The 25037-nt window shown below is 35.7% G+C and overlaps 3 protein-coding genes across 7 annotated transcripts; 1 reads left to right on the top strand and 2 right to left on the bottom strand.

Annotated features, from left to right (window-relative positions):
• Nucleotides 1-6069: 6069 nt before the first annotated feature.
• Nucleotides 6070-10723, bottom strand: LOC108980816. Of its 2 annotated transcripts, none has more exons than XM_018951828.2 (5): nucleotides 10619-10723; nucleotides 10476-10522; nucleotides 8614-9013; nucleotides 7296-7330; nucleotides 6070-7170 (listed from the first exon to the last, which is right to left on the bottom strand). In XM_018951828.2, the coding sequence occupies exons 1-5, from the start codon at nucleotides 10686-10688 to the stop codon at nucleotides 6298-6300; spliced, it is 1425 nt and encodes a 474-aa protein (XP_018807373.1). In that variant the 5' UTR covers nucleotides 10689-10723; the 3' UTR covers nucleotides 6070-6297. The 2 variants fall into 2 exon arrangements, with proteins under 2 accessions (XP_018807373.1, XP_018807372.1); XM_018951827.2 differs by having other exon boundaries at nucleotides 7296-7336; nucleotides 10619-10722.
• A 3925-nt stretch (nucleotides 10724-14648) lies between these two features.
• LOC108980817 (pentatricopeptide repeat-containing protein At1g18485) lies at nucleotides 14649-17964 on the top strand. The gene has a single exon (XM_018951829.2). It carries the CDS (start codon nucleotides 14778-14780, stop codon nucleotides 17736-17738), a length of 2961 nt encoding a protein of 986 aa, XP_018807374.2. The 5' UTR covers nucleotides 14649-14777; the 3' UTR covers nucleotides 17739-17964.
• Nucleotides 17965-18570: 606 nt separating this feature from the next.
• LOC108979405 lies at nucleotides 18571-23638 on the bottom strand. Of its 4 annotated transcripts, none has more exons than XM_035683976.1 (8): nucleotides 23472-23638; nucleotides 22842-22944; nucleotides 21794-21949; nucleotides 21368-21430; nucleotides 21220-21267; nucleotides 21044-21094; nucleotides 18919-18985; nucleotides 18571-18790 (listed from the first exon to the last, which is right to left on the bottom strand). In XM_035683976.1, the coding sequence occupies exons 3-8, from the start codon at nucleotides 21938-21940 to the stop codon at nucleotides 18687-18689; spliced, it is 480 nt and encodes a 159-aa protein (XP_035539869.1). In that variant the 5' UTR covers nucleotides 21941-21949; nucleotides 22842-22944; nucleotides 23472-23638; the 3' UTR covers nucleotides 18571-18686. The 4 variants fall into 4 exon arrangements, with proteins under 4 accessions (XP_035539869.1, XP_035539867.1, XP_035539870.1 ...); XM_035683974.1 differs by having other exon boundaries at nucleotides 18571-18823; nucleotides 23472-23634; XM_035683977.1 differs by lacking the exon at nucleotides 22842-22944.
• Nucleotides 23639-25037: the final 1399 nt, after the last annotated feature.

Here is a 25037-nt window from a genome sequence, read left to right as displayed (position 1 = left end):
ACTAGTACAATCAGTTTGTAAAAATTGATTGTAAAAACTCGACCCTTTTAAATAACGTGAGATCACATTCACTACGCCACCTCATATTAAATATAAGGTATTATACAAACGATGGTCCTGGATTTTGCTTGGTCCATGGTTTAAGTTAATGTACTTTTTTAAATAATAGAATGGTACTCCAATAGTATTGATAATCTTCATTTGTGGTGGAAGAATATCTTATACAAATAGGAACAAGTAAGGTTGCTACCTGCATGGTGCGGTGCGGGGCGGGGTGGACCCACACCCGCACCATGTGGGGGGGAGGGTTTTCAACCCCGTCCTGGTACAAATGGTGGGCTTGAAACTGCTTGGGGGCTCGATGGGGTCAGCCCGCCCCCCGCCCCTGCCCCCGCTAGGGGTCTTACCCTAGGGAACAAGGGGGTTACAAAAAATTCCAAAATTAAACTCTTATAAAAATATATATATCTACAGTAAAACTATTGCAATTAGACTAGACTAAAAGTTTAATATAGAAAGGAAGGGAAACCTGCATGATCGATAGAAAAAAGACCAATCATGTGTTTAGGTAATTCAAAAAGAGAGAAGAAACCAACCGTGTTACCCATAGAACCAAAAGAAGTAAGGTTGTCAGCCAAAGCGTTCCCTTCTCAATAAATATGATGAATACTAAAGGAAAAAAAATATTTTGAATTGAAGATCAATGTCATTGCAAATGTCAGAATAATACCATGGGGTTAAGAATTATTATTAAGTCAATTAATAGTAAGAAGATCAGAGTCATTCCACTATAAGCCCGGTAACATTAAGATGGTAACATGCTACAAGAAAAATAAGCATTTATGACGAGTTATTTGCAATAAAAATAAACTTAGTTTGGAATGAAATAATCATATTAACAGAAAATAACTGGCCACAAATAAATAATTTTTTCTAATAGACGTACTAGGTACTACATATATAAGGTAAGACCCATCTTCAGAGAAAATAATTCAACAAAAGTATTAATACCCAAACCTAAAAGGTAAGAGAAAGCATAAATAAAAGAACTATCAACCATGGTTTAATTATTTTTAATTCTCCGGATTAAAGTTCTCTATATTTTGTACTTGTTTATACTTTTTGAAGCTCTTAAAATCCCAGCCAATCATCCAAATTTTATCACCTCAATGTTTATGATTTTAAAAATATTGTTATTTATTTATTTTTTTTAGAAAGTTTAATATTCCTGCCATACATGATCATGTGAAATATGGAGACAAAAGAAACCCATTTAATTAGATAGCATCGATCCTAACATTAATAGAAAATCCATCTTGATTAGCTTCTCATGTGGAGGCCAGGTAAATATATACTTTTCACAAACAGATAAGTTAATCATATTATATGTTTGATTGATTTGTTGAGGTCATGTCTTCCCGAAGGGGGCTCGGTAATCTTGTCAGTTGTCACACGCATATAACACCGAGATCTAGTAGCTAGCTAGGATGAAAATTAAGAATGCAAATATTTTCTTCTAAATCTTTATATATATATATATATATATATTATATACGTATCACCTGGAATATATTTTAAAAAAATGGAGAAGATAATAAAGAGTTGTGAACCATGCATGCATGATATTGTAGCTAGCATGCATTTAAAACCCATCATTTTCATGAAAATATTGATACGAAAGGCTGATTCATATTTCAGAAACTGGACCAAATGAATGATGTGATCGTTAACAACGCTAGTCATGACGAGCAAATTTATAATCAACCCAAATTAATTTCAGAACCAGAATTTCCACAATCACTCACGCTTTGAGTAAGGAAAATGGATTCTGGAAATTAAATTAAGCATGCAAGCTGTCGGTCCAAAATGATTAATGATCAAAGAATAAATAGGTCCAAATTAAGATATATTTTTTTATGCATGACATAATAAACATGTTATAATGAACTGCATGCATTAATTATTACTAATTTGTTCTAATTTTGAGAGCATATATGCAATTAAGATCGACCATTATAAAAACAATCAACGAATAAAAGTTATAAGTAACATCTAGCTAGCTAGAGGAATTAGGCTAAGATCATGAGTACTGTTTCTGATCATTAATTAATTTCCTTCCAACTTAATCAATTAATAATGTAATTGTCCCTAATTATCTGCTCTTGTGTTTGCTTCCAAAGAAAAAAAAAAAAAAATCTATCACTCTCAGTACTATGATCAGCTAGCTAGGGGTCGGGTTATGAAACGTATGTTTCACTCAGAAGTTTCATGCATTGCAAGCAACAAAACGAAAGTGGCATTTCAGTCAAAAAGTACTTTCGAGTACGTATCATCAGGTTTAGCAGCAGTGTGAATGAAGAAATTATATATGTACTGTGAAAGTTGCATGTTTTGGGTTTCCTTGATCAGTCATTGAATATATATGATGCATGCGCGCATGCATGTGCTTTCAGGACGACGTTTCAGCTAAGCGATCAGGCTTAGCTTGATCATAAAGAGGGCTTTAATCTTTGCATTTGCAGCACTAAAGAGTACATCATGCACCCAGATGACATGGCCCATCACATGGTCCATGCATGCTTGTTTAGAAGCTAGCTAGCTTGATTGTTCTTTAATTAAAATTGATCGACTTCGATCAAGTGGTTTTGGAATTAATATGGATGTTATATACTTTTTATGGCATAATCGGTAATGTTATATATAATTTTAGAGCATGCGGTCTTCGTTTATTCATTTTGAAAAAAATGCAACTCATTATTAAAAAATAATTTTTTTTATATAATTTTTAAATTTATCTTTTTTTTTCTTTTTAAAGAAAGAACGTGTAAGACTGTCTACTCTAAAATTACAAATATCGAATATTCCTAGCATATAATAGTGTAAATATTATTTGAGAGTGACTAGCTTGGTAAAGCAGTCTGCAGAGAAGCTTTTATTACGTGCAAGGAAATCGTTGCACATGTCGGAGCCAACATGTTTGAACTTTGAAGGTTCTTAGCTTTTGATTTGGACTTTCCCTTTATAAAGATGAAAGCAAATGATGGACCCTCCTATCACATGCATGTCACATTTGTTGATGTTAGTGTCTCGAAACTACCATCGCGTTGGTGCCTAATAAAGTAGGCTTTAGTGCCTTTGCTTTCTAACTTCAAATTTCAATTTAAAGCATTTAGGATCGATGCTCTTATCTTATCCACGTTAAACTTTTTTTTTTCTTCTAGTTTCTAGCTTTAAATTTTATAAAAATAAATTTATAAATTTACATAATTTCATATGATACGTTAAATCTATTTTATAATAAAAATAATTACGCCGATTTTTTAATTTACTTTTATAAAATCTATTTGCCGTCAAAACATCTTAATATATTACCCCTTCTTATTATTTATTGTACTATTTAATTTTCAAACTACTAGACTTTACTCCTATTCAACCATATTATTTACTATTCCATTAATGTTATTGAATGAAAATTAAATAATATATAATTGAATTAAAGGTATGAAATGAAAATTAGTTAAATTATTAATTTTAATTGAAATTGGTAAAAAATTTAATTTTTCTAACATATGTTTTTTTGGTATATATCAGCTTATTCATTTTTTTCGTTTAGTAACCAAGAGACTCAAAAAAACTAAAAATAAAAAAACAACATGTATGTTACAACTATATATTTATAATTTTTATTTAATAAATTAAATTATTTATTAGCATATTTTAAATACTTGGATTATCCGATCAAATAAAGAACATCAATTGGGTACCAAAAGTAACAACTATAAATCAAATTCAAAAGCCATCCAAAAGTAAAATAAAAATAGAAAATCCACTTAAAATCACAAAAAAGTTTATTTTATTATTAAAAATAATGAATAACGACGACGATGACGACAACAACAAAAATAACAAGATAATTTACTCGAAAAACAACATTCACAATTTAAGAAATTGTATGTATATGGCACAATAAATAAGATTTTGAGGATTTTAATTCCTATTATTGATGAGAAAGCTGAGAGAGAGATAATAAATGTCAACATTGAGTTATCTTATTTTTTGTCATACTTGGACACCATTATTCCATTCCATATTTCAGCTATAAATCGATCGGTCTAATTCAGATCTCATCTTTATAAATATCGGGTTCCTCAATGCAGTTTTCGATACTGACATTCATCAGCTTTAAATTTGTAATAACTTTAGCATTTTGTTTTACTTATATATATATATATATATATATATATATAAAGAAAAATAAAAAGTTCAAGTATTTTATTTCAAGATTTTAAAAGACATGCAGCAAATGGCATCCCTTGTTCCAAGAAGCCTGATCAGCTCTTTAACAGAAGGTCATTTTCATGAAGTTATCAGAAGCAGAAGCAGGAGGAAGCAGCAGGGCTTTAACTCAATGTTACAAATTGATGGAAAAAGACGAGGGCTAGAACATGGCTAGTTGGGGTGGGCGAACCCTGGTCTCCATCCAACAGGGCCCAATTGCAGAGAAAAAATCATCCTCCTCCCCCTCCTCCTCATCCTGGTTTCAAACGAATGACCAAAAACATCAGGCACACACACACAACAACACATCATCAAGCAATTGTCTTGTTGCAAAGTACAATATGGTATTGTCCCATGTACAGCGAACAGAGCACATGAATGTGGGGAACAGAGGCTTGCTGCTGGTCCCTGTATGTATAAGAGATAGAGCCCTACTTGTAGTAAAATTTTGAATGGCTAGGAAATTTGGCCACAACTGCAAGAGGTTTGGTTTTCTAGTTGTAAACATGTGGTGTAAGTGAAGCTCACAACCAAAGTTGGCGTAGTAGTACTGTGTGATAGCTCCTTCTACAGAGTGACGTGAACATGTCACATTATACGTGTATTCTCTCGTTTTATGAAAGATTTGCTATGGACCTTTCTTGATCTTGGACGTATATATTAGTTAAATGGATTGCAGGGCCTCCATTTTTCCCAACTTTTTTTTTTTTTTTCACCTTTCTCGTCTCTCAAGGGTACTTTTTCTTCGTATTATGTGTTGTTAGTTCACAATTGTGTCTTAACTACGTTTAGATTAGATTGCCAAGTACCTTTCAATTCCTCGGTAAAGATGAGTCTTTCAGATAGGAGTGGGGAATCGGATATTTTTTCTTATATCTTTGTCTTCTCTGTGGAGATAAATCAGACAATTTTCATTGTTTTTTGTCGGATTGAGGTTCAAATTTCATACCATAATCGTGATTCCTGCCACCGTTTTTCATTCAATTTGGTGTTTCACTGGAGACACAATCTTTCACAATCGATACTTAGCATTCACGTAGATGAGCCAATGGCCTTATTAGTAGCATTTATCTTTCTTTTTTTTCTTTTAAAAAAAACAAAACGGAGTGTGCATCGCTTGCACAATCTATTATTATATCTAGCATTATTTTATTAAAAATATACGGATCTCAAGTTTCCATATTTCAAACTCTGAATTCTTTTTTTTTTTAAATAAAATATAAAAAAATCACATCTATGAACTTCTATTGCCACACATTTATGACATAAATGAAGAACCTTATAACATATGGTCCGATTCTCTAAATAAAAAATCTGAATTGGAAACCCCACTAACTTTAATAAAAAAAAAAAAGAGAAGAGTTGACTCTTCCTAAAGAACCCCCCATTTATGATGGGCCTTGGGGCGATAAGATCTCGAGAGCAAGCACAGACAAAACAAATATTCTTTGCACAACTCGGTAAAGCAAGACCATTTGGGAGATTGGACCTACTTGACGTATGGAACCTTACACTGTATCTCCCCTGTGAGGTTAAAGGAGAAACAACCAAGCAAGGAAAAACTTCAGAAAAATACGGACAAGCCGGACCCATGCAGTGCAACTCCCATGGGATGTGTGACCGAGCTTGTGTTGCATCTTGTGGTAGAGAAGACTAGTCCAGTTAAAATCCCAACAGTAAAAGGATGATAATAAGGCAATTAACCAGATCCAATCAGCAATTGGACATGTAGAAACACGAGTTTTCCAGCATTTCAAACCAACCTCCATCGGTGAACATTCAGGCCAGATAAAAGAAAAGAAAATAGCATAAACAAACTATTGTCTACTTCCAACTTTGATTTTCAACCCGCAGTTTGCACAAAATCAAATCTATACAACACCCTAACCGGTTTATCCAGTCTCGTTGATAGAATATCTACTCGGCTAAAGTGGAACTAAAAATTGCACATATCAATCAAAAAAGAAAAGAGCCCTCACAAAGATGAATTACATGTTACCATTATCTACAAATCTTTCTTCATATCTTCATACTGGGGCCTGATGTTGTACTAGAGCACCCAACTGCTCCCTGATCGACTGCTTTCCCAATCAACTGTTGTGGAGAGCCACTTTTTCTCAACCTCCCTGGAAACTCCTTGCTTGAGTTACCCTTCAAAGACAGGTTCTTTTTAATGCGGTTTCGGTTAAGTAAGAACATAGTATTGCATGGGGGTGCTTGCAAAGCCCCTTCAACACAATCTCCCACCTGTACGCAACCCCAAGGCCTGGATGGACCATCCTCACCAAATGGTCTGAGTCTTGGGAAGCCACTCTTCAGTCTTGAAAAACCCCGTTGCTCGAGGGAGTTATCCTCCTCCAATTTAACACAGAGAGGGCAAGGAGGATCGTTTTTTCGTGTCTTTGGTGTTGTCTGCTCCAAACATTCAGCATGAAAAACGTGCCGGCACGAAAGAACCCCAGCTACAGGCATATCTCCACTTTTCACGATCCTACGAGAACCCCATGGTGATCTTTGTGAAAGATATTTTTCACACAAGCCACACCTAAAACCATCAGAAGGATTGCACGGCCGACTGACAATTTCAGACTCAAACGACTCAGAAACATCAGCAAAATCAATGCTGCTGCTAGCACTGCTCCAACGGTGGGCATCTCTTTGTGGAGTGGCAGTCTCAAACTCTGAATAGCCAGCAGCTATTGCTTCAGGAGCCTCCCTAGAATATGTTCGGGAAGAAAAAGACAAGGGATGTATAGGTTTGGACATGAAAGAACGGCGATTTGAGAAGTTGCGGTGAGAGGATAAGTGATTCTTGATTGTCGGCTCTGACTCACTACTCTCTGAATGGGATGATGATGTAGAGCCACCACTATCTGGATTTTCAGAGGTTCCCTGCAAATATTTAATCCATTAAGAGAACAGATATAATGAGGAGATATCACGAAATTCATGATGATTCTTCCCCATCCAATCCGGCCAAAAAAAAAAACTCAGAGAGCTTAATTTTAGTTCTATACCTCCATGGTAGATCTAAAAGATGATGGTGCCATAGCTGGATCTAGCAAGTTAAGAAGGCAGACAAAAGAAATCAGTACGTGCAATGAGTATCAATATCAATATTAGCAACAAGAACAACAATGAAGAGATTTTTTTTTGCTAAATTATAACCTCCTTTGAAGATTGAATCATCATGGTTAATCTTGCATCTAAATAACATGTGAACTTATAAATGCAAGAATAGAATGTAACAGCTTACATTATTTATAAGAAAAAACTTGCATAAAGATATTCATTAGAAAATGAAAAAAAAAATATGCATCTGTAAACAAGCAAAGACAATCTATGATTATGAAATGTAACCCTAGCTAGTAATACCCTAATAAGAAAGGAATAATTTAAGCACCTAGATAAACAAGCAGCGGACTGTATGGTGTTCATTCTAGAAACTTGGCATCAAGTCGGCATTAACTGGAATAGAGGTTTTAAGGGGTGGTGGGCTAGGCATTCTTCTTCTTCTTAAACATTGCATGGGGTGTACACTCCAACAAAACATCTACGAATACCTACTAAAAGAGGAAGGACGTAACTACCTAGATAAACTAGCTGTGAACTGTATGGTGTTCAATATAGTAGAAACTTGGCATCAAATCTAGCCTACACAGGATATAGAGGTTTTAAGGGGGGTGGAGGGCTAGACCCATTGAATAGCCCATGTGCTCAAGCAGCTCAACATGGCACTTCTAATGGACCAGAAAAGCAAAAAATAAACACTGCATATTCTAGGATAATAACATCAAATTTTATGGGTTCTATCTTATCCCCCATCTTCAAACTTACATTGAATGGCTTTCTCGTTTGCCAATAAGTGAGGAGCATCCATAAAGAAAATTTTAGTTTTATGTGTACAACTATGAAAGTGTCAACCTGTAAAGCAATAAATATCACAAGGAACTTGAAGTTCATCTCTTTAATGATGTCACTGTTAGCTCCCTACTGTCCTGTGCGATCATATATGCGCATGGAGTATGCATGAAACACTTCTTTTTAATAAATGTATGCAGGTATTTATATATGCATATCAACCAGACAAAAGTAAACTGATCCAGATTGAATACCGGATAAAAACCAAGAGCAAACACAAACAATGAATAAAAAGTATAAATCTATTTTGGACAAATCAATTTAACAGTAAATGCAACTGGGTGGTAACCAACAGAAACTGAAGTTAAAGGAAGTATTATATTTGAGACATTATTATACACTCTTCTCAAATATAAAACAAACGTTCATCACTATAGGTAAACATTGAATGAGATGCATTAACAATCAGATTACCTCTTTTTGTCGCTGTCTCATAATCATCAACATTGATTTCCTGTCTTGCTGGGGGTGTCCACTGAGGACCCTGAGAACGGTCAGATGGACTACTCAGAAACAGCCCAGTACCATCAGATGCAGAGTGTTGATGGTTATAAAGATAGTTGGCTCTCACCCAGCTCCGACTTCCTTTACTGTTTGATGATGTCGAAGATCCAAATAATTGAGCGCCTTCGAATGAACTATATGGTAGCCCTTCAGATTGCAGTCGAACATCCCATCTTGATGGGGGAGGTGAAAAGCTTGTATTTGTTCGCCAGTAAGGCTCATGTGGACCCACGGACCAGTCCCTACTGGCTGTATTTGATCCATGTGGCCTTGCAGCCACACAACAAAGCGACCCCGTTTTAGCTATTTTCTATAAAAATCACGAAAACTAGAGTGTTGCTTACAACCTTTATGAGTCTAGCCAACAAATGGCAGAATAAGTAACATTACTTGCTGAAGATAAACATTTTCAACATATGTTCATGAGCTTATGCCCCGTGTCAGTGTCATAAAACACCTAGAAAACTTCTGGCCACTTTCCTTCATCCAAGAGTGATAAAATTTAAACATGCTATAGAATCCATCAACACCCCTAACATCTTCCAGAATCAGATTCCCTTTGAAATTCCATTTGCACTACAGCTAAAATCCTACAATGACAATATGGAAAATCAATTAAAATTTTGTACTCGACATAGTTTTCGATCAGTTTTACTACACACAGAAAACCAATCGACATGGTAAAATGAAATGCAACTATCTTGACAAACACCAACAAAATTTAAAGCATACGGTTTATTTTTAAAAAATCCCCAAATTTTAAGTTCGCCCGATGAAAACTTCCCACCAAAATTTCAAACTTGCCCCTTGAGAATTTCACATCTCAAACTGGTCCTCTATTTTCCAGAAAGCTTTTTTTTTTTTTTTTTTTTTTATAACCAAGGGTGTCTGGGCCAGCTTGCGTGCACCTCAACTAATCCCATGGGGCCCTAAATTTAACGATCAGGTAAACCTCCAATGGCCCTAAGGGGACTCGAACTGGTGACCATTGGGGAGCAAACCCAAGGCCGGACCAGCTGAGCTACCCCTCAGGGTTATTTTCCAGAAAGCTTCATCTTGGTCATTTACCCTTATGAAATAAAAACTCAATATAATTTAACCCATTTTGGTTATGATTGATTTTTTTTTTTTTGGTTATGATTGATATAATGGAACAACTGCACTTAATCACAGCTCCATTGCTAAACAGCCACAGATACAAAAACAATAAACTCATAAGATAACATCAGCAAGCAAAAGCTATCTTAAAGCCATATGTACGAAAAAATAGTTCAAAATGCCTGAAAACAAGCAAATTTCATGACTGAAATCAAAAGGGTATTTTTTTCACAAAATGGAGGGACTCCAATAACTTTAACTACTACAAGCTTCCATCATCAACAGCCTCAGAGCACCGCATTTTTCATTTCCCGACCCAAAAGAATGAATTTTTGGCCAAAAAGTAAAGACCAAAAAGATAGAAATAGTAGTTGAATTGAAAGTTTGACACGAAAATGCAGAAGCCCCTCCAAATAATTACCTACTTAAGCTCTTCGCCAAACATAATTCGCTAAAAAATTCCAAAAACATTATACTTAGAAAAAACGTAATAAACCCCACAAAATAGAACGCACAAAATAGAAACTAATTAAAATCAGAGCATAACAAAGAACCAATGCGGAGCAAAACTAAGTCCAGTAGATTACAGATAAGATCATAAGAGCGCCAGAAATCCCTTATATAAACCACCAAAAAAAATTTATATACATATATAAAAAAGAGAGAGAGCGTACGAGTAGGTGTAGACGAGGGGCGAGGAGGAAATGTCCCGGCTTGGCGACTGCTTTTAGTCAAAGAATGAAACGAAAAGTTAAAAATCAAAAACCCTAATGTATCGGAGAGAGGGAGATTACTTTAACTTGGAGTGGTTCACCACCTTTTTGCTCCGAGGTCCTCCGTTTTCCTGTGTATTCCTCTTTAGCCCCTCCTGAACCCCAAAACTGCATGTTGCTTTTTGAAATCAGGTTGCGGTTAAGTTAGGACGTTGGTTGCAACTTGCCCATGCCCTTTCCTTTCATCTCTAGGATGCTCACCTTTAAATTTAATCATTAATCTTAGACCAATATTTTAATTTATTAAAATATATTTATTTTTTATATTTCATTTGTAAGGATAACTTATTAAATTGACATTGATTAACCCAAATAATTAATCCTACTTTATTTAAGTAATTATTATATTGTGGTATAGATTATCTGTGGATAAATGAAAAAATTGTACTTATGTTTATTTTTTGTGAGTAATGCTATTTTTTTTTTATCTTAAATTTTATTATTTCTAGTTCTACTTGTTAATGTAATGCATTTTAATTGTCTGTTCATTTAAGTTGGTTGACATATGTATCAGAGAATTTAATTTGATATTATCTTGATTTGATTTTCATAATTATCGAATCATTTTGATTTGATTTTTATAATGATCGAGATATTTATCTTATCTAATCTCAATGTAATTTTTCAATAAATATGAATATTTGCATTGAATTCAATTACAATTGAGAATAAAAAAAATCTCTCACTCATTCCTTCTGTAATCATGAGAATGTTAAAACATCCTGCTAGAAAACAAAAAATTATTATTCCTTATGGTTTTGGTATGATGATTATTGTGTTGAGATTTTTTGTTGTTATAATAAAAGAAGATTGCAGAAACAGAAAAAAAAAAAAATAATAATAATAATAATAAAGTTTTTTTTTTAATTACTATTGTTTTATCACATGTACCCATATTAAAATGTATGATTATAAACCCACCGACTATAATGGACCATTTTTTTAATCATTGTCCTTGTTATTATCGTTAGATGCTAAATGAGCATTATTAATGAACATGACAACTAAAATGTGGACCTCCCAACCTGATTAGATAATTAATGGAATTCAAACAAAATGTTAATCAGATCATACAAACCAAACAGAAGTTTGACAAAAAGGTGGCATGGCTGTCCCCCACAAACATTCATCAAACTTTCTTGTTTAGACTACAGTCAGTCAAACATGTACCAGGTTCGATCTGTCAATGAGTTCTTGGATACTTTTAAGAAAATTGTCCAGCAAATGCTTTTAAATCCAGAAATTGCACCCCCCCACATGATGGCTTTACAACCTTATCTTCCTCTAAAAAGGGGCCAAAACATGTTAACAGATGAGCATAGTAAAAAGACCAAACCCTTTTCAATGTACAGAATGAGACATTCCTTTGAATTCTACACAAAAGCTGTCAAAGGATTTTAGTTCCTGCTCAAGAATACAGTAAGTTCTAGTCTACCCAAACTAGTCTGCAATTTAAAAAGCAACTTAATAATGAATAGTGAAATTAAATCGCATGTGTCATTGGCCCCCTGGCACCCCCACACAGATCAAAAGTTAAAGAGTCCATATCAGAGGTAGCTGAGCAGCAGGACTCCCTGGAATTGAGAAAAACACTGACTAATTGTTGGTATTACTTACAAGTTATGCCATATTAAGCTCAACATCTGAAAACCCAGCTTCGAATATTTGAATTTCTATTTCCATGCTAAGGCGAAAATCATCAACAAAATATATGTTGCGAAGGGTCAAGAACACTATAGATCTAAGAACCGTTCCCTCTGCACCACCACCACAACAACAGCACAAAGAAAGAAAGAAAGAAGAAAAAACTCATTCAATATTTGGATGTTTGATATAAGGATATCCGAATGCATGTGATGCTCCATCTAAGAAGGAGAAAATATACTTACAACCGTGAATTGCGTAACCGCCGCGTAATCGTTTTAAAAAAAATGAATAAAATATGGGACCCACATGAAAAAAATTAATTTTTTAATAATAGATCCCACTCTTTTTCAAAGCGATTACGCGACGGTTACGTACTTCACGATTGTATGTAGAATTACTCTCTAAGAAGTAACTTCAAACGCTGCAAGAATGCATTGTGTATCCAAATGCTGCACACGTTCAATTTGACTCTAGGAGCTAAACGGAATAAACATTTTGCACAATCTAACGCTTATATTGATGTCTAAACTATTCACACCAAACTCTGTAACTTGTAGTTAGAGGGACAATACAGTTGAGAACATTCATAGAAGAAGTCTAATTACTGCACAAAGAGAAAATTGTACTATCTATGAAGTGCTTCACTTATGCCTTGCTTCTCCAAGAATATGAGGTTTATATATGAACTCCTAAGCGACTCGTAGAACTAAAATGACATTTTTGTGGCCAAAGATGTTAAAGTACCTTTCAGAGTCATATCAATTATCAACATCTTTAAAAGAATATAAGACAAGTATTCCTAGAACTGCATCAACAGAAGAATCACTTAATGGTATAGCCTCCCCAACCTGGATAATAATAGCATCTCTAAAATCCAAAGAACTAATTTGTATGTAGTTCAACACCCAACATTACAAAGGAGAAAAACAATAAAGACAACATCAGAATCCAGTTTTCAATCAGTGGCATTTGAAACAATAGTCATTGGCTCTTCGACATTGTTCCATCCACTTAAAGGTCTAAGAAACATCATGTTGTAAATCGTGTGAGTATTTTTCTCGCATGTCGCTCTAAGGCAAGATACCACCATGCCACCATGCTGCACATTACAATGGCAGGGCATGCTAATTCCTTGACACCACTAATGGCCTTTTCAGGAGAACCATCTAGTAATGACAATGTGCGGGCTGTGAACTCTAGCATCTTCAAGTCTGTGTTCAATTCATTTCGGATGCTATATTATGGACAGTACAAGTTTCAGGAAGGCAAAATAACATCAGCAGAATTTTAGCTAGAAGTGGAGCCATTATTACAGCTTGTATAAATTCAAATTTCCAAGTGGAAAGAAATCGGCAGCCTCTGCTGCCAAAAAGCTGTACACCACCCTCACCAGCACAATACTTGAGATAAGAGCCAGTTCCAATCCCAATCTCCAAGACTTGATGAGTCTTCCCTTTCAAATTACTAGACAATTTTTACTTGTAACCTGCGATCTTATCAAGCAACAAAACATTTCACAAAGTTGCAGCCGATGATGAGTACAATAGGATGATTTAAATAGTACCATACTGATTGACCTTAAAAAGTACCATACTGATTGATCTTCAGTAACTAACCTCCGCTTCATAAGACTTTATGCTTGTCTTCATAACTGATGCATTGAACTCCTTGTACCAATCCGGTCTCAGAGGATTAACCTTGTTCAATACAGCCTATATATATATATATATATGAATATATTAATCTTGTGGAATGCTGCAGGTTGTGGTTTGCTGTGGACTATTGTTAAGAAGATGATGCGGAATTCCTTCTTGTTGGGGTGCCCGCTCAGAAGACGACTACCCCATGTTTCTGCATAGTCTGTCATCCAAACAATTATCATTCTTGAAAATTGTGTGGAGTATTGCTGTGAACTAAACTTCAAGACTCCTAATTGTCTCTCTTTTCCCTTCTTGATTGGCTTTATGTTTCATGCAGAACAACTTCTGAGTAATTTTTGAATAACAGCACCCCAACAAGAAGAAATCAGCATGACTGCCCTGAGTTTTGAATAACAAAGTCGTGGGTCCAGCCATAACATGACTGCCCTCTGCCCGGTTTGCTGTGGCTACATGATGCTTGTCTTCATAACCGATGCATAGAACTTCTTGTTGAAGAGGAAAACAATCCCTGTACCAACTTTTAGATGGAATATTTTTATTAAAGGTTGTAAAACAATAAAAATAATAGATAGATAAAAAAAAGTTGCTTGGATAAAATTTTTGTAAGAGATGTTTTGGGTTTTATGAAAGTTTTTTAGTTTTATTTTCTTTTTCTTTCACGAAAATCTAGTTAAACGATTAATAAAAAGATTTTTTGATGAATAAAGATATTTCGAAGAAGGCAAATGATTTTTCCAACTGATCACTGAGACTGTGTGACCAAAAATGCGAAACCAAGGAAAAACCAATGACCTTTCGACAAAAATAATTTGTTTTTGTACATAAAGTATATGTTTTTTTCTTGGACGATGAAGAAAGACAAATGAATCGGTGAAAATAATTTTTGTCGGACGATATGAATTCCGTTGCACCACCATTCTCCCACCACCACCACCTCCACCACCATACTATCATCATTTACAGAAGGGTTCCCGTATCAAGTAATAAACATTATCTTCGTCCAATCTTCACTCCCAAAGCATCTCTCTCATTCTCCACCCATACCCATAAACGACACACTGATTCTCCAGCCAGCAACTCTGCTCCACGCCTCTCTTTACTCCAAGAAATAAACAGGCTCTGCCAGTGCGGGAACCTCACCGAAGCCCTTAATTTTCTTCATAGAGACTTTATAAATGTTAACTCCGATTCAGCGGAGAGAGCAGAAGCTATGGGCGTCTTGTTACAGGCCTGCGGGCAGCAAAAGGATATGGAGACCGGGCGTAAAGTCCACGAGATGGTTTCGGCATCGACCCAGTTGAGCAACAACTTCGTTATCAATACCCGTCTCATCACAATGTACTCCATGTGTGGCTCTCCGCTAAATTCACGTTTAGTTTTCGATGGGTTACAGAGGAGGAATCTTTTTTTGTGGAATGCAATTGTTAGTGGGTATGCTAGAAATGAGCTTTATGATGGTGCAATTAGCTTGTTCACTGAGTTAATTTCGGTTACGGAGTTTAAGCCTGATAATTTTACATTGCCTTGTGTGATTAAGGCTTGTGCTGGGCTTTTGGATGTGGGCTTGGGGCAGGTGATTCATGGGATGGCAATGAAGACGGGTTTGATGTCTGATGTGTTTGTGGGTAATACATTGATTGCAATGTATGGGAAATGTGGGTTTGTTAGGGAAGCAGTGAAAGTGCTTGAATGTATGCCTGAGAGGAATCTGGTTTCTTGGAATTCGATGATTTGTGGGTTTGCTGAGAATGGATTTTCTCAAGAGAGTTATGATATGTTTAGAAAGATTTTAGAAAGTGAAGAGGAATTGATCCCGGATGTTGCTACCATTGTGACTGTATTACCAGTGTGTGCAGGGGAAGGAGAAGTGAATGTGGGAATGGTAATTCATGGTTTGGCGGTTAGGTTGGGGTTGAGTCAGGAACTGATGGTGAACAATGCCTTGATAGACATGTATTCGAAATGTGGGTACTTGAACGAAGCCCATATTCTTTTTATAAGGAGTAACAACAAGAATGTAGTTTCTTGGAATTCCATGATCGGTGGTATTTCTAGAGAAGGAGATGTATGCAGAACATTTGATCTATTACGAAAAATGCAGATGGAACAGGACAAAACGAAGGTGAATGAGGTCACCATATTGAATGTTTTGCCAGCTTGTTTGGAGGAATCAGAACTGCCTTGCTTGAAGGAACTTCATGGTTATTCAATCAGACATGGGTTTCAATATGATGAATTGGTCGCCAATGCTTTTGTTGCAGCATATGCGAAGTGCGGGTTACTGAGCTCTGCTGAGCACGTCTTCTATGGAATTGAAACTAAGACCGTGAACACTTGGAATGCACTTATTGGTGGTCATGCAAAAAATGGTGATCCGAAAAAGGCTTTTGAGTTGTACTTTCAAATGGCATCTTCAGGCTTCGATCCTGACTCTTTTAGCATAGGAAGTCTCCTTTTAGCTTGTTCCTACGTGAAATGCTTGAATCCTGGCAAAGAGCTTCATGGATTCGTGTTACGGAAAGGCCTAGAAACAGATTCCTTTATTGGTATCTCTTTGCTATCCCTTTACATTCATTGCAGGGAAGTGTTATCTGCAAGGATGTTGTTTGATAGGATGGAAGATAAAATTTTGGTATCCTGGAACGCAATGATTGCTGGTTACTCCCAGAATGGACTTCCTGATGAAGCCCTTGATCTCTTCCGTAAAATGATTTCTGATGGAGTTCAACCATACGAGATTGCCATAATGAGTGTGTTTGGGGCTTGTTCTCAGCTCTCTGCTCTGCGTCTGGGAAAAGAAATGCATTGCTTTGCTTTAAAAGCGCACCTAACAGAAGACAATTTCGTTGGATGTTCACTCATAGATATGTATGCAAAAAGTGGCTGCATAGAACAATCTCATAGGGTTTTTGACAGCTTAAAGAAGAAAGATGAGGCATCATGGAATGTTATAATTACAGGATATGGAATTCATGGACATGGAAACAAGGCCATAGAGCTATTTGAAAAAATGCAGAGATCAGGCCAGAAGCCTGATGAGTTTACACTTATAGGAATTCTAATGGCATGTAGCCATGCTGAGTTGGTTACAGAGGGGTTGAAGTATTTCGGCCAGATGAAAGTTTTGTATGGAATAGAACCAAAATTAGAGCATTATGCATGTGTTGTGGACATGCTGGGTCGAGCAGGCCAATTGGACGAAGCTCTAAAGCTCATACATGAGATGCCTGAAGAACCAGATGCTAGAATCTGGAGCTCACTGCTCAGTTCATGTAGAATTTATGGTGATTTGCAAATGGGGGTGCAAATCGCCGAAGAATTACTTGAGCTGGAACCGGAGAAAGCAGAGAATTATGTGCTACTCTCAAATTTATATGCTGGGTCCGGGAAATGGGATGATGTGAGAAGGGTGAGGAAGAGGATGAAGGAGAATGGCCTTCAGAAGGATGCTGGTCGTAGTTGGATTGAAATTGGAGGTAAAGTTTATAGCTTTGTTGTTGGTGATGAGCTGCTGTCAGAGTCAAAAGAGATCCGAAACATGTGGAAGAGGTTGGAGGAAAAGATAAGCGAAATTGGATATAAACCAAATACAGATTCTGTGCTGCATGAACTGAGTGAAGAGGAGAAGATTGAGGCATTGCGAGGGCATAGTGAGAAGCTGGCACTTTCTTTTGGGTTGTTGAAGACGACCAAAGGTGCAACCCTGAGAATCTGCAAAAATCTGCGCATCTGTGTGGATTGTCATAATGCGGCCAAGTTAATATCAAAGGTGGTTGCAAGGGAGATAGTTGTGAGAGACAACAAGCGGTTTCACCATTTCAAAGATGGATTCTGTTCTTGTGGGGACTATTGGTAGGTGAAGAGGTCGGAAGTGTTCATAATAATCTTTTATTTTATTTCGAGTGAAAATCTCTCAACTGCATCCAGCCACAACTTGGTTTTGCTTGCGCAGTCGACCATGTCGTGGGAATTCTTTTCTTGTTTGGTCAGTTAATTGTATTGAGAGAAAAAAAAACGTATGAACAGTCACCTTTGACCCAGTAATCCTTAACCTGAAATACCACTTGTTCTTTACAATGATCCTTGGGGATTCCAATTATAATATAGAACAATGTGTATTTTAGAAATTTGTGTTGATAAGATAAACTAAATTGATATATACTTCCACCAAAAGAATGCATGGAAAGAATCCTTTCCGGGATGATAAAGTATCCAAAGAAACGTTCTTGTCAGACACTTTTGATGTATAAAATTGTTGAGAAATATACAAAGAGATTAGATAAAATAAATCCACAAACTGATATAACTTCATGAAATTTATTAAATTTATTTTATAATAAAAATAAGTTTACAATCAACGTACTATATCAAGTCACATCAGTTTGTGAATTTATTTTTATATAATCCTTTTGTGACTAAAGTATCTTTCTCTGAGACTTTAATAAGAGTTGAAATTTATCTACCTTACAGTATTTTAGGATCTGTAGACTCATACCAGAAATAAAGGGAGTTGTATTTTTATTTAACTTCAAAAGCCTAATTTAACTCTTAAATCAATCTTTGTAGTATGAATGATCTTGCCTTTTCTCCTCGTGTTATCTACAAAGTTGTTTGGGAGGGAAAAGCAAAAAAAAAATGTTATTGGAGATGGCTTGTAGGTACTCCGATAATTCATGACTCGTTATGACTAATGCAAAATTTGGTATGTTTTACTTATTTTCTTAAGCACAAAAAGGTCTGATATCAGCTTCTAACTTCATATTCAAGTGCAGCTTGGTCAGATATAAATTACAGCACATAACAGCTACTCGGGGCAGATCTGATCCTTTGAATCAGTACTTTTATTGTTGCCACCATCATAGATGTAATTGTTATTGTCGCCACCATCAAATGTGCTACCGTGGTCCTCTGAAGAAATGGTATTATTGTTGCCATCATCGACTGTTTAAAAAGAATAAAAGAAAAGGGTAGCTGAAACATGCAAATACTGGGTCAATTTCATTGATCTAGGACATGGATCGTGTTTTACAACATACCTTCACCACCATCATCAGCAGGAGCATAAGCTGAGCGCCTTGAACGAACTTGCTGGTGTGGTGTGGGCTGATAATCATGATCAAGACAAGGGAGGGAGAGAGAGAGAGAGAGAGAGAGAGAGAGAGAGAGAGAGAACATTGTTAGAAACGGCCACAGATACAAAAATAAAATAACAAACAAATATCCTTAGATGTATAGACTATAATTAACCTTATGCTGCTGTGAATTGACTGATTATATTTTTAACTTTATGTTTCCAATGATATAGTTGGTCATTTTTTATTTCTTCTCTCTGCAGAAGCTGCAATAATTATCACAGCACTTGTTGGTCACTGTTTTCGTAGATGAGATGAGATGAGTTGAGATTAAAGTTAAAAAGTTGAATAAAATATTGTTAGAATAAGTTTTTTTAATATTATTTTTATTTTGGGATTTGAAAAAGTTGAATTGTTTATTTATTTTGTGTGGAAATTTAAGAAAGTTGTAATAATTAGATAAGATGAGTTGAGATTAACTGTAAAAACAAACGAGGTTACTTGGTACATTAATGGGCGGGGCACCAACGCAGCCACACAGAGTAATCTAATCTAATACATAAAATCTAATGATAATAAAAGCCATACAAACAAAAGTCTTCAACCTCTAACTAGGGTACATGGGGAGATCCTTTTAGCTGGCCGCGAGTTGTTTGAAGCCAGAGGTGGCAACTAATTTGTCCATCCATCTGAACAACCCATGCATGGATGGTTTTTTCTTTTTCTTTTTTAACTATTTTGAGTAGGGGTGTAAACCGGTCGGTCCGGTCCAGTCCGGTCTAGTGATGGATCAAATATTTTCGGTCCATCACCAGACCGGACCGGACCGGACTGGACCGAACACCCCATAGGGACCGGACCGGACCGGTAGTCGGTCCATTCGGTCCGGCATTATTTTTTTTTAAATCAATTAATAAAAAAATTTTATTTAACATACTAAATTAAATTAAGTGACTTATTAATGTGGATTATGTAACAAACTCAATAAAAAAATATTTTATATGGTCAATGATAATAAATTAAATGAAAATTACATTATTAATTTATATAATTACTATATAATTAACTAATTGACATTATATATTAATTAATTCATAGAATATTAACAAGTGTTAATAACATATTTAAAATTTTATATTGTTAATAGTGATAGATTAGATGAAGATATATATAAAATATTGTTAATTTATAGAATATTAACAAGTATTAATAACATATTTAAAATTTTATATTGTTAATTGTACAATTATTATATAAATAATATATATAATATTTTATTTATTTTTATTTTTTATTCGGTCGGTCCGGTCCGAGAAATCTCCACCCCGGGACCGGACCGAAGACCAAAATTTTCTTATTTCCTGGACCGAAACCGATCATGCATTTGGTCGGTCCGGTCGATTTCTCTGGTCCGAACCGACCAATTTACACTCCTAATTTTGAGTAGGCAGTGGTTTACAGGTAGGATTTCATGACACTAACCCCAGGCAGCTCTATATATGCAATTCAAAACCATAATGAACAACAAAAGCATTGGTTTTTCTTATGTGTAAAAGCGGGGGTGAGTCGGTAAATCATTTACTTTTACACTGTGAGACAGCCATGACTCTTTGGGACGAGGTGTTTAAAAAAATGGAATTAATGTGGGTTATGCCGGAAACAGTTCTGGAGGTATTGGCTTTCTGGGCTTCGATTCGTGGGGTGAGACAAATCAAAGCAGTTTGGAAGATGATCCATATCTGTATTATGTGGTGTCTATGGCAGGAGCGCAATGAGAGGACATTTGAGGACAAAGAGAGATCTTTGGAAGAGCTAAAACTGTTTTTCTTTAGGACTCTTTGTACTTTGGCCATTGCTATAGACTTTAATCGCATGGACCTTCATGTTTTCCTAGTTTCTAATGTGCCTACATAATTAGGGCATTTTCTCTGTATTTGTCATTTGGTAATTTAATAAGTTCTTGTTTTACTTATCAAAAAAAAAAAGCATTTGTTTTTCTCATAGCATGTAATGACCGATAAAATTAATAAAGGATAGTTTGTGTCAATAATTTGTTGAAGAAAAACAAGGGTATCTTGACAGGAAATACCTGCAACTTTGGGCGGAGTGCTTCAAGGGGTCCTTTGGGCTTTTGGGCTTCCTGCTCAACACGTCAAAGGCCAAGACATTAAGATTTAAAATAGAAACGTTACGCAGTCAAGATCAAAGTTCAGAGTTATGGCAACTACAGTTATCTCAGTGTTCTAAAGCAAACAAAATGAGTACCTTTCCCAATGCCCAATCCGCAGAATCAAAAAAAGCACGTTCATGATCCTAACAAAAAATCAAATTGCTTTGTGATGATTTTCACTAGGTAAAAAGCTGATCTAAACTAATGTCTTCTAAGAGAAGATAAAGAGGAAAAAACATTCACCTTGGATATCAGTGGAGGCTTCTTGGGTAATAGTCCCCCATACTTTTTCTTGATTATTTCCTCCTACAGAAGACAGAATAGAAGACGATGATTATACCTGATAAATCCCTATGAGACACCTGATGAGTATGGTATAATGAGAGTAAATTCTTAAAAACAAACACCATTCTATCCAAAAAAACTGACCAGCCAAACCACCTTAGATTTCACACTTCAGGCACTATTAAAAGGGGCAATAAACTACTCTGATTCTAAAATCTTACATTCCATTCTTTTCGGAGTATGTGGCTTGTATTGAAGTATGTAATAAAAGAAAAATGGAGCAAGATACCAGAAGTCTCTGAAGGTATAAATTTTCACCGTCCATATCCTGATTACAAAATGAGCCCCAGTACTTTCATGAAAAATGAAGAAACAGCACCATACTTCCTGCTGTGGTGAAGGCATGAGATTCTCATCACTTTTATCCAAAGCTTTAAGCTCGTCCAGGGAACTGTCGCCGCCATCTTGATTATTAAGCGTCTTATCTGTAAGCTCCTTCTCCTTTACATCCTCAATATTATTGCCTGACATTTTTGCTTTCTGCACAATCGACAACCACAACTATGAACAAATGATTTTATATCTATCACAAATGAAAAACCAGACTTTTGAATGTGTCAAATAGTGGAGGCATTTTGGTTCGGTGTCCAAATAGCATAGAGAAATCGCACAGAAATTACACTGCAGACTAAATGAGTCCATTCATGTTGCCAGTCAACATAATAAAGTCACAAACATATGTGAAATGTCTGCAAAATACGCAGAGAGTCCAGGAGTGTGATATGACTATTTTGGTTCATTGGTATAGAGAAATTGCACAGGAATTATGCTGGAGATTAAATGAGTCTAGTCATGTTGCCAGCCAACATAATAAAGTCACAAACATTTGTGACATGTCTGCAAAATACGCAGAAAAAGCCCAGGAGTGTGATATGACTATTTTGGTCCATTGTCCAAACAGTATAGAGAATTGCACAGAAATTACGCTGGAGATTAAATGAGTCTAGTCATATTGCCAGTCAACATAATACAGTCACAAACATTTGTGACCTGTCTGCAAAAATACGTAGAAAAAGCCCAGGTGTGTGATATGACAATGAATTCATTCGATAGTGTCTGCACCAAAAAATATAGTGGTGACCATTACCCTTATACAACTGGTGCTAATAAACTCACTTCCATTCTTGTCATTTTCCCTCGTTCAGTACAGGCATTTGAGCATACTCATGATTATCTCTAGTATCATCTCAAGAGGTATTTTGTACAAAAATTCTATTTATCATCCATTCTACCATTATCCTCTTAAAATCCTATGATGTGAAATCAAATGATTGGCCCACAAGTTGGACATAATAAATAGTCTCCAATCATTTGATACTACATAATGAGATGGTGGGAGGATGATGATAAAAGGGATGGTGGGTAGCATTACTCAGTCTCTTCACTATTTTCTTCTTTCTAGTTCACTGCGAATGAATGGATGATTGCTTAAGTATAGGTTCTGGCCACCAATCACAACTGTTCCTCAAAGCCGCCTGGACAAAATAAGACTCACCATATTATGTCATATTTATGAACTTTATTCTATTAGTTGTTCGGAAACCAATAACAAATTAAATACCAAATTATGTAAGAGGGCATAAAGATTTAAATTTGATCTGCGGAAGCGGTCAGAGCTAAAGTTAATACAATTGAGAGTCGAATCCAAATTCCCATACTCATCCAAACTTTAAAATAAAAATTGTTAAACAGGTCAATAAAGAACATCCCACTACCTAATTAAGAAAACGACTAGGCCAGTAAACAAAGAATTTATCCCAAGAATCATCAGTAATAAATCTAATGCCATAGAAAGAATGCTTCAAAAGTTTTTGAGCATTCAAACTATTGCCCATTTCACGCAAGCCAGAAAATGGAAACCGACCCAGGTGATAAAAGCTGATAACATCAAATGGTCTGCATATTTCTTTGAAGAATAATGCAATTTTGATATTAATACTGATATTGACGAATACCAAGCTCATTAAGGCAAGGAAATAGGAGAATTTCAGAATAGGGAAACCTGATCGTAGCTCCGACTGAAAATATGAGGGAGGAATGAAGAGATCCGATTGCAGAGCAGAGGCAAGCCGCTAGAGAAGCTGCCCCGCCAGAATTCACCGTTTTGTCAGAGCGAATCTGCCTAAGGATTGAAGAGTACGCAACACGCAGACATTCTGTGAGCCTGGGGTAGCGGCTGTCATGGGCTTGGAGAGTGAGTGGGCGGGCTGGCTTCATGATAGATCATGGGCTTTAGTTCCCGCAACATAAAACAATTATTTAAAAAAAAATTAAATATAAATATAAACGTAAATATCATTCATGTATGCTAATAGGAGAATAACTTCACACATGACAATCCCTTTTTTTTTTCACATAATAGAGTCCAATCATAAGCTATCATGTATGCCATACATGGTTTGACCTTTGTGAAGTATGGGTGATAATATGTAACACGACCTGTTAATTTAAGACGAACACGATACGATAATAACGGATTTGGATTAGTCTTAACGGGTTGACCCGTTAAAACAAGATTGCTTAACGGATTGATAACTGGTCAACCCTTTTTGATCTGTTATAACTCATTATGACTCATTAAGAAAATTAGAGTTACAATTATACCCTTATACCTAAAAGTAAAATTGTTGAGATTTTAATTTCAATATTTTTATTGTTTTGATTGTAATTTTGTACTTGTAGTTAGTTTTATATTTTTATAGATATTGTAATTTTAACATTTATATAAAAGTATGCTAAACTTAACCAGGTCAAACGAGTTGAAACGGATCGGGTCGTGTTAACCTATTTCGTAGTATTTACTAATGGGTCAAAACGGGTTAACACGACACAACCCTTTATGTTAATGAGTCGTGTTAGGATTTGAGATTTTGATAGGATAAATTTAAGTGGTCGAATTAGAGTTAACCTATATAATATAATATACATGTCTTGACACGACACGAGCACGATCCGTTAACACGACATGACACCCCTCTGTGAAGCATTTTAGTGAATTTTTTTTCCTCTTAGTCTATGAGTGCCTTCTCTCTCTCTCTTTCTCATTTTTTCCTCTATCTGCGAAACCCTTCTCTCGCTCTCTTTGTCTCATTTTCTTCTTCCCCACCCCTCGAATGTCTCCTCCTCATGCATCCCCTCTCTCTCGTTGAAACAAACCTTCTTTCTCTTTCTCATTCTTTTTCCTCTCAGTCTGCGAAACTCTTCTCTCTCTCTGTCTCATTTTCATCTTCCAGGATTCAAGAAAAATCCAACACCAACACACATGTTCATGTCCCCTTTTTTAGAAAATGGAAAAGAAAATAAAATTTATGTACGCTTTGCTTTATTGCAGCTAAATGGAAAATATAATTTTAAAAAAATATTAAATTAATTTTTTTTTTTGTTGAGAAACTCATGTAAATAATATTATATATTTTAGGATGAAACTTTAATGTGCCTATATCGTATACGACGGAAGATCGGAAGAGGTGCGACGGAAGGGGTCCAAGCCCCAACTACGAGATTGAAAAAGAAGTTTAAATAGAGATTGAGAGAGAGATCACATATGAAGATAGATTGCAAATAGAGT

Source organism: Juglans regia, chromosome 13 (genome assembly GCF_001411555.2).
Source record: "Juglans regia cultivar Chandler chromosome 13, Walnut 2.0, whole genome shotgun sequence".
Classification (NCBI taxonomy): Eukaryota; Viridiplantae; Streptophyta; class Magnoliopsida; order Fagales; family Juglandaceae; genus Juglans; species Juglans regia.
This window is presented reverse-complemented; position numbering and strand designations above follow the sequence as displayed.

Excerpts from the sequence above, each read along its gene's own strand:
- LOC108980817 (XM_018951829.2), top strand. The coding sequence starts at position 14,778 with ATGAATTCCGTTGCACCACCATTCTCCCACCACCACCACCTCCACCAC.
- LOC108979405 (XM_035683974.1), bottom strand. The coding sequence starts at position 21,940 with ATGTCAGGCAATAATATTGAGGATGTAAAGGAGAAGGAGCTTACAGAT. Across the intron at positions 21,268-21,367 it reads AGCCTCCACTGATATCCAAG|GATCATGAACGTGCTTTTTT; the intron begins GTGAATGTTTTT and ends ATTTTTTGTTAG. Across the intron at positions 18,986-21,043 it reads CACTCCGCCCAAAGTTGCAG|CCCACACCACACCAGCAAGT; the intron begins GTATTTCCTGTC and ends CATGATTATCAG.
- LOC108980816 (XM_018951827.2), bottom strand. The coding sequence starts at position 10,688 with ATGCAGTTTTGGGGTTCAGGAGGGGCTAAAGAGGAATACACAGGAAAA. Across the intron at positions 10,523-10,618 it reads GAGGACCTCGGAGCAAAAAG|TCGCCAAGCCGGGACATTTC; the intron begins GTGGTGAACCAC and ends GACTAAAAGCAG. Across the intron at positions 9,014-10,475 it reads CCCCTCGTCTACACCTACTC|AAAATAGCTAAAACGGGGTC; the intron begins GTACGCTCTCTC and ends TGATTTTTATAG.